Source organism: Diadema setosum, chromosome 1 (assembly GCF_964275005.1).
Source record: "Diadema setosum chromosome 1, eeDiaSeto1, whole genome shotgun sequence".
NCBI classification, from domain to species: Eukaryota; Metazoa; Echinodermata; class Echinoidea; order Diadematoida; family Diadematidae; genus Diadema; species Diadema setosum.
This window is the reverse complement of record NC_092685.1, coordinates 2,908,043-2,921,210: the sequence shown is the minus strand read 5'-3', so window position 1 is coordinate 2,921,210 and position 13,168 is coordinate 2,908,043. Positions and strand designations below refer to the sequence as shown.

At 36.3% G+C, this 13,168-nt stretch overlaps 1 protein-coding gene across 3 annotated transcripts in view; it reads left to right on the top strand.

Annotated features, from left to right (window-relative positions):
- Nucleotides 1–13,168, top strand: part of LOC140233254 (kinesin light chain) — an 89,321-nt gene that overhangs the window by 64,425 nt on the left and 11,728 nt on the right. For 2 of the 3 annotated variants that reach the window (XM_072313368.1, XM_072313372.1), the window contains exons 12-14: nucleotides 629–832; nucleotides 1,825–1,908; nucleotides 10,274–10,392. In XM_072313368.1, coding sequence (XP_072169469.1) covers nucleotides 629–832; nucleotides 1,825–1,908; nucleotides 10,274–10,392 — 407 coding nt within the window. The remainder of the gene's footprint in view (nucleotides 1–628; nucleotides 833–1,824; nucleotides 1,909–10,273; nucleotides 10,393–13,168) is intronic. The other variant, XM_072313377.1, reaches the window with a different exon arrangement.

The following is a 13,168-nucleotide window of genomic DNA, read 5'->3' as shown; positions in this document are numbered from 1 at the left end:
ACAAGATGGGGAAAGACTGAAATAATTTCATTAAGTTTGCCAGTGCAAGCCCAAGGGAATCTGAAAGCTTTAGCCTGTTGTTAGTGCCTAGAAATTGTGTTTCATATAATTCATTAAACTTATCAAAGAGTTTAGGGATGGTTGGCATAGGCCATTGAAGGTGTAGATTTATATGTTGCTACCCTTGTATCTCACCTTCATACTGTGTATCAGTGTTTTGTGTTGTTCTTGTTTATTGATGTCATGTTCGGTGTGAGGGATCCCATCAGGATGTGCCTTAGCAGAAATTAATAGTGAATATTTGGGTGAATGGTTTTTCAAAAATGAGCATGTAACTGCAAAAATGGATAACATTAGGAGAGCTCAAGGGTTACTACAGACCCCCATTTCTCAAGCAATCCTTGGTCCTAAGGGTGCCAACTCAGCACAACACTCTGTCTTTCTTTCATACTGTTTGTCGCAGCTGCTTCCACGATAGCTTTCTTAGAGGCAAGCATTTCTTCTTTGGTCACTTTCTGCGATAGCTGTTTTTTTTTTTCTGTCCATCTCATTTTGCTTTATATGTTCCGGCCCTCCCCTTTCTTGCTCTTCCTTCCTTGCCCTCCCCCTACCATACCCCACTATCTAGGCCCTGGACATGGTGAGAGAGACCAAAGTACGTGAGATCCTGGGACAGGACCTGTCAACCGATGTGCCGCGGTCCGAAGCCATGGCCAAGGAGCGGCACCACCGGCGCAGCAGTGGTACGCCCCGCCACGGCAGTACCGAAAGCGTCTCATATGAGAAGGCTGACGGTAGCGAGGAAGTGAGTATAGGCGTGGCATGGAAAGGGGTGAGTATAGCAGAAATGCAACAGTGTTTGACCACGGCTTATACAGATTGGATCTTCTAAAATGTCCACCCCTTCAGCTCTTGTATGACATTTTTTTTTTCCCTTCTGGTTTTTGGTTCTGAAAGATTTAAGTGTGGAGGATGGGGTGACATATGTGCCTTTCTTCTATTTCTCTTTCAAATTTTGAAGAGCCCACTGTGTTTTCCTCAAGACCTGTGTGATTTTTGCCTGCAAACCACCCCTCAAATCTTTGCTTCTTCTCAGTTCACTTGTGTGTGATTTATGCAGTTCATTCAGATCACACTTTGCTGTTGATACTAAGTTTTGGTTCCCTCTGAGGAAAATTAATGATGTTGCAACATTGAGTTTTAGTAACCAATGATTCCTTTTGACATTGGTTTACCTAACTATGCTGTTTTGCAAGAAGTGTTTATGATTTCTTCTTCATCTTTCTGTTGATTTTTTAAAGATAATTCTATGATTGTCAGCTAGTATCTCTTGCATGTGCTTTCTAAACCTCCATGTCATGTTTCAAGAGAAGGGCAGTGTTAAACGCTACGTTGATGTTCCCAAGGCCACTGTCTATGCACTGCACATGCTTTGTGTGAAGTCTAAACCTAAAGAGATTCTTGAAACACCATCCTCACAAAACACTGAAAACTTGATGAACACATACTCGACCAAACTTACAGTAGGAAATTCCACCATTCCCTTGAATTTTTAGGTGGTGTTTGGTACGTAATGCAGTGAATCTAAAAGGCACAATATATTTGATACACATTGGATGGGTAATAACAAGTGTACATGCTCCAATATGCTCAGACAGGTAAACTCAAGGGGAAGATCAAGAAGAAGATAGTGCCTGAAAAGGGATTCTATGGAACATGAAGAGTATGAATGATTATATTTCCTGTGGTTCTTCCAGTGTCATGATGTGTTAAAAAAACCCTCCTGACTTCCCCTCAATCCTGTGTATGTGTGTGTGTCCATAGAAACGGAAACAGAAGGATCGGATCCGATCAATCCCAGAGGGCTATGTAGAGATTCCACGCAGCCCGCCTCACGTACTCGTCGAGGTTAGATCATGTGACTCATATCCACTCCAAAGATCTGTCCTGACAAAGACTAACCCCTCATTTTGCTTGTCAATTCATTTCATGTACACAAACATGACAAGCTACCTTTTATTTAAATCAGATCTAACAAAGGAGATGATGTACATTCATCCGTTCACCACCTGTAGCCAATCTTTGTGGGAATGACAGCTTATATCAAGATTTATATAATGCCACAAACTAACCATCATCTCTCACTTATTTTATTTACGTACATCAGTGCCTATTTTGATATTTGGTTGTCACGCATCAGATCGTTTGCAGCTTTTTTCCTTTTTATTTCCAGCTTTGAGGAGAAGGGTTATCTCTTTTTGTGGGCTTGATTTAGTTACTAGAATTGACTCAGAGTTCTTTGTTTTATTCAAGTTCTTTCATGATACACCCATTTAACCACTTTCTCAGGGTTGATCAGAAGTTAAGAGTCCACTTAATATTAGTCCAATATTGTTTATATAATAAATCCAAACAGTAAGGCTAAGCACAAGAGATTTTACTTCTGATAAAAGTTTTTTTTTTTTTCCTAATAAAGACTCCTGATCATCATGGTATTATGTATACTTTAATTGGTATATATATATTTCTTTATAAATAGAAGTTGCATCTTAATTAGATTTTATTGACTTTTTATGGTTATTTACTTTTGCAGAAAGGTTTCGATAATGTTCTTCCAGGAAAGGTAAAGGAATGGAACATTTTTGTGCTATTCAAGATAGCAGAGCCCCAAAAAAGAAAGTGTTTTATGCATTTAGAGTCTGCCTATATCTTTCATTAGAGATGGTAGTGTGCGATTAATTTGGCTGAGATTAAAAACTAGTAGTGTAGTTAAAGAGGCTGATGGTTTGAAATTAACACCACTAGATGGTCATGGCAAGACACTTATGACAAAGATTTGGATTTTGCATACTTTGTGTAAAGCTGGCATTTTAGAGTAGACAACATTCATTTAACATATCCTGCTTCTTTATATAGACTTATAGAGACAAAACAAAACAAAACAAAATGTATGTAATACTCTGAGCTGCCTTAAGCCAACACAAATGCAGAATAGACCAATTATTATGCAAGTGTAACCTCATATAGTTCAAATACATGTGTTTAACCCGGTGAAGTGGTCCCGCCTCACATCTAACTGGACCCCATGGAAGACCAGCTTAGTGTAGCTGAATATGGGCTATCCAGCCATCTTCTCAGATGGAAAATGAATAAACAAATATGTTTAACAGTGTTTCAGAATTGCTGTTTTAATCTCTGTGATGCCATTATGGGAATTACAACTGACGACATCATGAGAACACAACTAATCATTATAACTTAATCTGCTGATTAATTAAGTCATCACCATATAGTAATCCACAAGTTGGGATAGGAGGACAACTGAATATTAGTAGTTTCCTTTTTCTAATATTCACTCATAAGGAATTGACTTTCTGTCTTCTGGGACAACCTCATGATTGTAAAAGTGAAATAACCACAAAATAGTTGTTGTGCAGATTATCTGATATACTAATTTTCACTCTTTTTTTTTTCCAGTTCTTTTGACACAGCAGACTACTGCATTCTAATAAGGGTTGTCATGTGCATCTAATGGGCTGCATTATTCACTTTATAACAGTCAATATCCTTTACAATCCATTCTTTATGGCCCATTAACAATCTTTCCATATCTGTCACAAGAAAACAGGCATATGTCATTAAACTTTGTTAAGAGCAATAATGACGCAAAATTATACAATTATTATGACAGACTCTTTGGGGAATAAATCTTCCGATGTGATATACAAGTGTCAACATGTTTCTGTGTCTAGAGCAGCCAATTACAACCAGATATCACACAACACTATTTTCCATCAAGGGCTCCTGGTTCAGAGCTACACGACTGTATTTTGAAGTAGATTGCTTGCATGACGATGACACAAATCATAGAACGGATTCAATATGACAAGATGTGTATGCATCATCCTTTGATGTACCACTAACTTTACACTTGACCTCCACCATTACTGTGTAAGCTGTTATTTTTTGGGTACAGATTTTTTCGCAAATTTGTGACATTTTCATGTGTTGTTAAATTTGTGGTCCAACAGTGATTTGTGAAATTCGCGAAAATTAAACCCACGCGAAAATAACAGTTTATACAGTACTTCAAAGATGGTACATGCTGTTTCACGTGAAATCAGTACAAATTAGATATCAACATATATACTAGATGTGTGACATATGCACGCATTGTAGAATTACAAATGTGTGATATGTATTAACAGTGTTGTGTGCCTCCTAACCCAAAGTGTTTTGAGAGTTAGTATTTGATACCGTTACACAAAGCATTTGACTTGCAGCCCTAAGTGAAGCCATGTGATTAATGTATTTTACATGCCTAGGATGTTCATATTCCTATAGAAAAGCAACAAGGTTAACCAAGCAAACATTTCTTTGTCCCAAATTTTGACAACTTTTATGAATATTTCACAGAGTATGTATTCATGGCATTGCTGAAGATACCAATTCAAAGAAAATGTACTTCAAAAAATTAAGATACAATGGTAGTCATGTCTATGAATTTGCAAAATTGGGGGAAAAGCAGCAAATTGTGCTTACTAGGAATGAAAGATTTTATCTTTTAAACATGGATCAAAGACTCTTTCAAGAATGCTTTGTGAAACACCTGAAGTAAACTACTTTTCTTATTCTCTCCTTAGCTTTCTTTTTCTGTCACTCCTTCTAAGATTTACACCCAAACCCCAGCTGAGATATCAGTCCTTTTTTTATTTCCTCTGGGAAAAACTATGGGTCACATTGGTTGATATATTTTCACTACCTCACTGGGTCAAACACTGTTGTTTTTTGCTATATTCACTCTTGTTTCTGTCTGTATGGGGGTAACAACAGCATTCTCTTCATTTGCTTCCTTTAAAACTGTAATGTTGTGTTTTGAAAGCACTCTGTTCAGTCATAATCAGCTGTTATAGGTACAAGCTCTTGCATTTCACATCCTTAACTGTGCAGCTTTGAGAAAATTCTGTATGTGAAATTGAGAATTAAGCTGGTTCCTATCAGAGATCAGTGTAATGCTATGTACTGACTGTAAAACATGATATTTTCGCGGCATGAAATTTTCGTGGCATGAAATTTTCGCGAATTGGAGCCGACGGCCTTTTTCACGGCATGCATTTTTCGCGAGTTGCCTCTAACATTCAATGCATATCGTGTAGACAAGAACTTTCGAATGCATTTTAATTTCACGAATCTTGGCTCTCGCGAAATTCGTGAGGTTAAAATGCACGCGAACATTCCTCGTTTTACAGTATGTGCATTGAGAGCTTAGTTTGCTTCATCATGAGTCTTATAGCAAACAGACCAGAAGATTTTCATCCATTTCCCTTGACATTTGCTCTGATGGAAAGAAAAGATACATAAAAGTATAGGTGCCTAGGAGTAAGATTGATCCCGTGTATTCCTAATTTAAAAGAAAAAAACAACAACTTTGATTTTGAAAAAAAAAGAGAAAAACCTCTTGTTTGATTAATGATTTGTGGAATATATGCAAGAGCTTGTACCATTCTTTGGAATTATTTATTGCATGCTTGGTTTCTCAGTCAAGAATTTACATTTATAATTCTTGGCACTTCAATATGTCTATTGTTTACCTCTGCTTTGATATTATTTAATACCTTCTGCTTGTAGCACATGTATCCATGTCACATGTTTGTTTGTTTTCAAGTTTGTCTGACATACTATGCCTCAGACACTGTTTCATTTGATGTTTGATTCATTTCTAATGATAAGATGTTATATTTCTCTTTACCACCCAGCTAGAAAGTAGAAAATGCTTCTCTCCCGGTGCAGTGCATGTGGTTGGGTGTGCACCAACAATCTTAGCTATCTCACTGGACAAAGCAAAAGATCCTTAGAGAGTAATAGGTGCTCTGAACATTGTATTTTTCCTCCTTCTTATGTGTTTTTTTTTTTTTTTCAGCAGGTGACCCTTGACCTTTTCACAAATAATAGATAATGACTTGACCACATATTGCTATGCATGTGCATGTAAACCTACTGAAGCATGGTGCACTGTTCTGTCTGGCATTTATCAAGCTTTCCACTCTCCTGTCTTGCTGAACACTTGATGCATCTTGCGCTGCCTCCTTGTCAATCTTATCTCATCCATTTATATTTGGTATCTCTCTGATAGTGAAAAAAAAAAAGAGCAAAAATTAAAACAAAGAATGCACTCGCAGCCCTTTCCAAAGGAAGTTTGCTATTTCAAAAAGATAACTGATTGTAGTGTAGCGGATGTCTAATGAGATGATTTAGAAAGCCTTTGCAAAATTTCTTTTGTAAGTCACATTTTCACAGTTTTTGATTCATGAAAAATTATACTGTTTTTTTTTTTGTGCCATCTTGGATGGTGAAGAACTTTCATTCATGTACAATAATTCAAGAACAGAAGCAGAATTCCATCAAAACTGTTGTTTTCTGTGTCTGTTTGTGTTGCTTCTTTATGGGTACAAAAATAGAGCAAAACAAAAAAACTCTCACTTTATGTCAATGTTTGTTTTGTCCTTAACATCCATGTACAATGTATTTTAAATTGTATTGTGTCTGCACCATTCGTGTTTGTATTGATTTGTTTCTTTCATCTGGTTGTAATCTACAACATAAGTGTGCATTCTTTGCCCAGGGATGCCATCCGTTGATAATGCTGATATGATATCTATGATGTGGTTCGTTGAGTCCCTCTACAGAGACCAGTGTGACATGGCTGCGTTTGCAAGCGTCATTTCATGGACAAATGTCATATTGGCGTATAACATTTCCATGTTTTAGAGAGATCAAGCCAATACACCTGCATGCCCGTCAATCATGCCATCATCTTGTCTTGTGCTCTGTAAGAAAAGATGCTTCTCACTCTTATCAAATCCATGTTTCTGTCATCCTTTAATAGACCAAGCTGCCTGCTAGAGAATTCTACCATGTGTCTTCAATTAATCATGCTGACTCGTCATTGTTTTTCGTAGCATCAAAGTGTAAAGGATTGCGCTCTTAGAAAATGATACAATGAGATAATGATAATTGTTACTGCCTTCAAATTTCCATAGATATTTTCTTTTTTAAATCCTTTAAAAGCGAAGGCATGTGGCAAACATATCCTGAGTTTTTTTATTCTTATCATGCCAAAGAAAATATCTTGTTTATGAAGCATTAAATTGTGTCAAACCAAGGGAAAGGCATCTTACCCAGTTTGAGGAGTAGGATCAAAGCTCCCTGGCAAAGAATGCATACATGTAGGACCAGATGAAAACTAACACGAAAAGAAAAAAAACACCAACAACTGAGGGATCCAATAGCTGGCTCGTAACTCTTATGTTGTGTGTCTGTGTTATATGTGTTCTTCTTGTTTGTTGTGTTATTCACTTTGTAAACAGCTATGTAATCTTTACCATGCTTTCGTCTATGAAATGAAATGAGTAAAATGCACACATTTGGAATAACTGTAATATAATAACATTGAGGATATTGGGACAATGACTAAGATCTGGTTACAGAGGTTCAATGAAGAACCATTTGTCATTGGTTTTCATATCTTTTGTGTTAAATACCTTTGCAATGATAGAGCTGCCTTGTAGAAGATGTGTAGGATTACAAGCACATGGTTTTAGATACAAGAATGTACATTGATGTTTTGGGGAGTTTTAGTGATTTTTATTTTATTTTATTTTATTTTTTTTTTTGGGGGGGGAGGTGTTATTGTAAATAATGTTGCCTAGATGTTGATAATCTTGTTGAGGTTTTGTGAACATCTAATGTTAATGAGTGATTAGTCTACCATTGTACCATTGTCATACTGTCATGATTAGACTACTGATGCCTGTGTTCATTGTGGAAGTTTTATGATGAAGGCATAGTGTGCGACTGTGTGTTTGGACAGTTCAGTTCATCTCAAGAATTTAATCTGGCTGCAATTTCCATTTGGTCTTTTTCTTTTTGTCAAGAAAACAAAAAGTAGATATATGCTCATGTGCTGATGCAAATATTTGAGGGATCCTTTTTGACTTGCTATATTACCAGGCTCATAATTTACAGTTTGCTAGTTTGATGATTTGCCACATTTATGATGATATTATATTGTATTATATTACATAGAAGGTACATATGGATGTTTGCTGCAAATGGTAAAGTCATCCGGGACAAGACTGAGCTTTAGTGAACTAGTGTTTACAACTATTTTTTTTTTCTTGTACTGGTACTTCATGATATAGTTAGATAGTGTCGATTGAAATCATGACCAACTTATCAAGGTCAATGAAGTGACTACTGGTACTCATATGACTTGCAGTTTTATTAGTTATTTACACACCCTGTATATAGGGGCTGGTTAAACACTTTGTGTGAAAGAATATGTTTTCCACCATAGTAGAGTTTATATGAATTGTAATCTTGGTCAAGTCAGAGTTGTATTAAAGCGCACATAGGATCTTTTCTTTCCTATCACCATTTCTGACTGTGAACCACACAGCTTTCCTTTACCCTTAGTCTTAATACCCCAGTAGGCAACCAATGTGGAATGCACTCCCCAAATGTAGTTGTACATGATAGATTAGAAGTCATTTGAAGAGAACACCATGCTTATGCCCCATTATAGCACCTCTATGTATCAGTGTTTCCCAAATATATGTATATTATGTGTTTGTGTGTGTGTGTGTCACTCTATTGATGTGCAATTTTGGTGAGCATGCTCACATGACCAAAACTGATGTCGCAAATCAAGTTTCACCACTGCATCATGCACTTGCGCAACACTGCCATGCTACTGAGTTCCAAAATGAATTGTAGTTTTCATTTGTATATCACAAAGAGTAATCAAATGACACAAACCATTATTATTATTGTGGGGAAAAATGTAATGACTGTAAAAGGAGAAAGTTTGTGGACTACAATCAAAGAAAGGCTTCATTGCTGTTTAGTGGTTTGTGCATTCTTCAAAGTGCTTGATTGTTGAGTAAAGACAAATTTTGATATATTTTTCAACACAGTCCATCATTCAGTTTTATTCCTTTTTGATGTGACATAATTTGTCCCATGTGGGAAAATTCTAAATTTATATTGATTTATTGAAGGGAAAAAAAAAAACCTCAACTCACCCTTTGGTACAGCTATTTTGCAATTAAGAGATGAGATGTTGAACAAAGAAGATTGATTTTTGGCTGTGCAGAAAGATTCTACATTCTGCTCCAAAAATCTAAAATGAGAATAATGTCCATTTCCTTTGTAATGAATGGTGGGTATATCATATGATGACATGCATCATTGTTACCTTTTCTCGTCCTTCTGAATTCGACTTGAATAGAATTGTGTGAGTGCAATAGAAAACTGCATCCCTTCATGTTCATGAAAAAAGAAGTCACATTTAAAAGCAACATTATGAAGGAGGTCACGTACCTGGAATATACTAAGAGTAGTAAAGACAAAGTGAATGCAATGTTATGATTTGTTGCAACAATCAAGCTAAAAAGAAAAAAGAAAATAAAGTAAAACCTTGCAGAAAATCTGCCACTGCTCTACAAGACACATTAATCGGACACTATTAACTTACATACTGGTATATATTTCATTCTAAGTTTGTGTAGTAACACTTGCCATTGTGTATGATTGGTTCAACTCCAGCTATTTGGATAGCTGTTAGTATCAAGAAGTTATTTCCTAATGTGAAGTGCCCCTACTAAATCAAAATGACTTTATATTTCCCCTCAATGTGTCTTTCATAAGTCTGTGAAATACTAATACAAATTCAGTTGAAACATTTTGCCTTGCATTCTATGAAATCAAATGATGTGGTCACAACAAGGTTTTAATGTCAGTATTTTATTTTCTGGTATGATTTAAGGGCTCACAGTCATTCCTCTGCAGTGTCAGTAGTTGTTGTTTTATTGTGGTTATTGCTCCATTATATTTCATTTCATTTTTTTAAATTTCATGCTGCCTTGAATGATGTTTCTCCAAAGTCCTTGTCGGTTATGATTTCATTTGTCACTTTTTAATACATGTTGATATCATTTCTCTTGTAACCCCTTCCATTTTATTGCAAACAGATAGATTCCAGGCATCATTTTTCTCTCCTTCCTCGTGCTGTGGTACGAGTGATGTGAGGGACTAAAATCCATTTTGTTGGACTCCAGTGTGCTCTGCTGTTGATGTACACCATCAACGGTGGAGTATACTGAAATAAACATGGAGTAGAGGGAGAGAGTGAGAGAGAAGAAGGAAAAATAAAGCTCCCAGCATGCTTGCATGTCACACCCAACCCTGTATATTGTCTCTCTTATCACGTCAGAATGGGGATGGAAAGTTAAGGAGAAGCGGTTCACTGTCAAAGCTCAGGGCCTCGGTACGGCGCTCCAGCTCTAAGCTCCTCAACAAACTCAAGGGCCGAGAGTCGGACGATGATGGAGGGTGTGTATCACAGCTACGCTCGATTCAAACCTAAGTCTTTCCTCCCACTTCCTATAGGTGTAAAAACACTTCTCTCGATTGCCATCACAGCATTGCTGTAAATCATAATATGATAAAAACAGAGATACAGATTTCTAACCTAGTGATGCTGTCATCGTGAGGCACATTTAATTGTTAAAATTGTTTTTTAATTACAGCTGTAAGCAAAAATTAAGATCATTGTAAGATAGTGTGCAAATGATGACATAACAATAGGATGTGTTATATTTTGCTGTGCCACATTACCTTGTGAAAGATTAGAGTTTTGTATTTTTCACATCACTAACATAACGAATGGCATGTTAAAAATCACTTCTAATACTCTTACCTATACCTATGTGGGATTATTTTTGTACACTTAATTTTATTTCTACCACCTACAAATATGTATCATTCAGCTAGCATGAAAGTACACAATACTATATCTATTACACGGATAGTGTCTTTATGAAGGAGCACCTACTGTAAATCTATGCTGCTTACATTTTTTTTTAATGAAAATTAATTTCTACCTCCTTCAAAGCAACCTGTAAGGTGAATACACACTGAAGGTCCAGTCGTATATATACCATATGTCCAAAGAAAAAAAAATACAGTGGGACTCTCTGCAATGATAACTTTAAAAATAATGAATCACTCCAAATACAATTTCAGGGTATGAAACTAGAACTTATTACCCACATCTTACAGAAAACCCCATCCGATTTGCTTCAGTGGTCAAAGAGAAATGAGGGTCTTTGTAGAGCATTTCAGAAATCCCTTCCCTCCAAGTTCTGTTAATTGTGTTCACACATTAATATGCAGTTCTAAGAGCATCCAAGTGCTAAACTTGGAAGAAACAGACCCATGACATGCTTTACAACAATGAACATTTCTCTGTGACCACTTACCCAAATTGAATGGGGTTTTCTGCAAAATACAGGTACGAAGTTATATTTTCAGACTCTGAAATAGCATTCAGACACTTTAATCATATTGAAAGTTATCAATGCAGAAATCTGACCGTAATTTCTTTTGACAGACTATACACTTGGGCTTCTAGAATTCAACTATCATCTTTTTGATAATACCAATTGGCAGACACATTGCTTAGTTGCTATCAAGCTATTATCTAGATAAAACATATTTCAAGCACAATGTCTTTATCTATGTAGAAATTTCAAAAATTGTTTGAATTATGCAAAATGAAAATTAAAAAGGTGGCAAATGAGAAGAATAAGGTTGTGAGGATTGACATTTTGTGTGATCAGAAAAGAATGAAAAATCTTTCGAGATCTGTAAAATCTGCCCAGATATTGTGTTATGGGTATAATATACGAGCATGCATCCAAAGTGATAAAATCAACCATTGACACCAACTCTTCCAATGTGTTGCTTCAAATACATTGGATATGAAGCTGCTACCTGTAGATAAAAGTCACGAGTTCAGTAACTGTGGTTAGCATTAACCAATCAAAGCAGTGATAATCCTTTGAAAAGATATGGCCCTTACCAGACAACTATAGTGTAGCTCTTGCAATTATTGTGCTTTTTTGATAGATTCAGAACACCCATATATTTCATAAAAAATGTAGAATTTTTATTTGTCTTTTTTTTTTTTTTTTTTTTTTTTTTTGTAAGTCATGTCAGTGTTAAGGAATGGAGTGTCAGGGTTGTAAGTTGCCATTTTGGTTGTCTTCTGCGTCTTCCAGTAACTGTTTACAGGATCTCAGAAAATATGTATTTTAATAATTTTTTCCACACTTTTATTTCCTTTCACTCCCTGCAAACATTTGAAAAAATTCCAAAAGGTCTGACATTTTTGATGGTTTAATGGATATGGTGAAAACTGGGTGAGTCCAGCCTGTCATGCTGGTGTATATATACTTTTTTTTTCCGTGTAGAGTGCCTTGTGTGCCTATGGGGGAGCTAGAATCGGTGTCGCGTCTTATCAGCTGTACCCAGCCCTTCTAAAAGCATAGGTTCATTGACAATGTTTTGATGGATGGAGTGTAAGGGTGGGAGTGAAAGCACAGGACTTATAAAAACACATCTTGATAGGAATAACGATGCCTTCTTTGGTGTGTCACATGTGACTTTTCCCACTCATATATTCCCTAAGAAATGGCCCTTTGGCTTTCAAGCTCAGGTGCCTCAACAGTTTATTGCAGTTTGAATGGACATAAAAGAAACAATTATCAAAGAGTTGTTTACAAGGTTTGGTTTAATTTGTAGGGTAATGCTTGTTTTTCAAGCAATTTTTTGTGTTTGTTCTGTGTCACGCAAAGTGTGCCTTCATGGCACTGATGGCTAGAAGACAACTGAAGAATTGTAGAAAGAGATAATTGATTGCCCCACAACAAAATCACCTAACATAGCTGAGAAAGTTTTGTAGGGCATATTATTGGTGGGAGTTGATGACATCTTTGTATATATTTAGTGCTAATAGTTGATTGGTGTATAGTTGCTGTTAGTGTTGGGATGGTATTAGGTCCATGTGCTGCATCTTTCACCCAAACACTCTGTCTGGTGTTCAGGTCCCGGTGGCTCTCTCAACGCTATCTTCTTGTCAAGATTCAGATCAGAAAAAAGAAAAAAAAATGTGTGCATAGTACTTCAATATTTTCATAAAAGTTGCCTGATCTCGCTTTTTTTGTTTTTTTGATTCCTGCTTGTGAGCTCTCCCCCACCTGCAAACTGTTGATGTCAAATAATTATTTATTTACTGTCTTTGTTCCTATTGGTATTATGTCAGTGG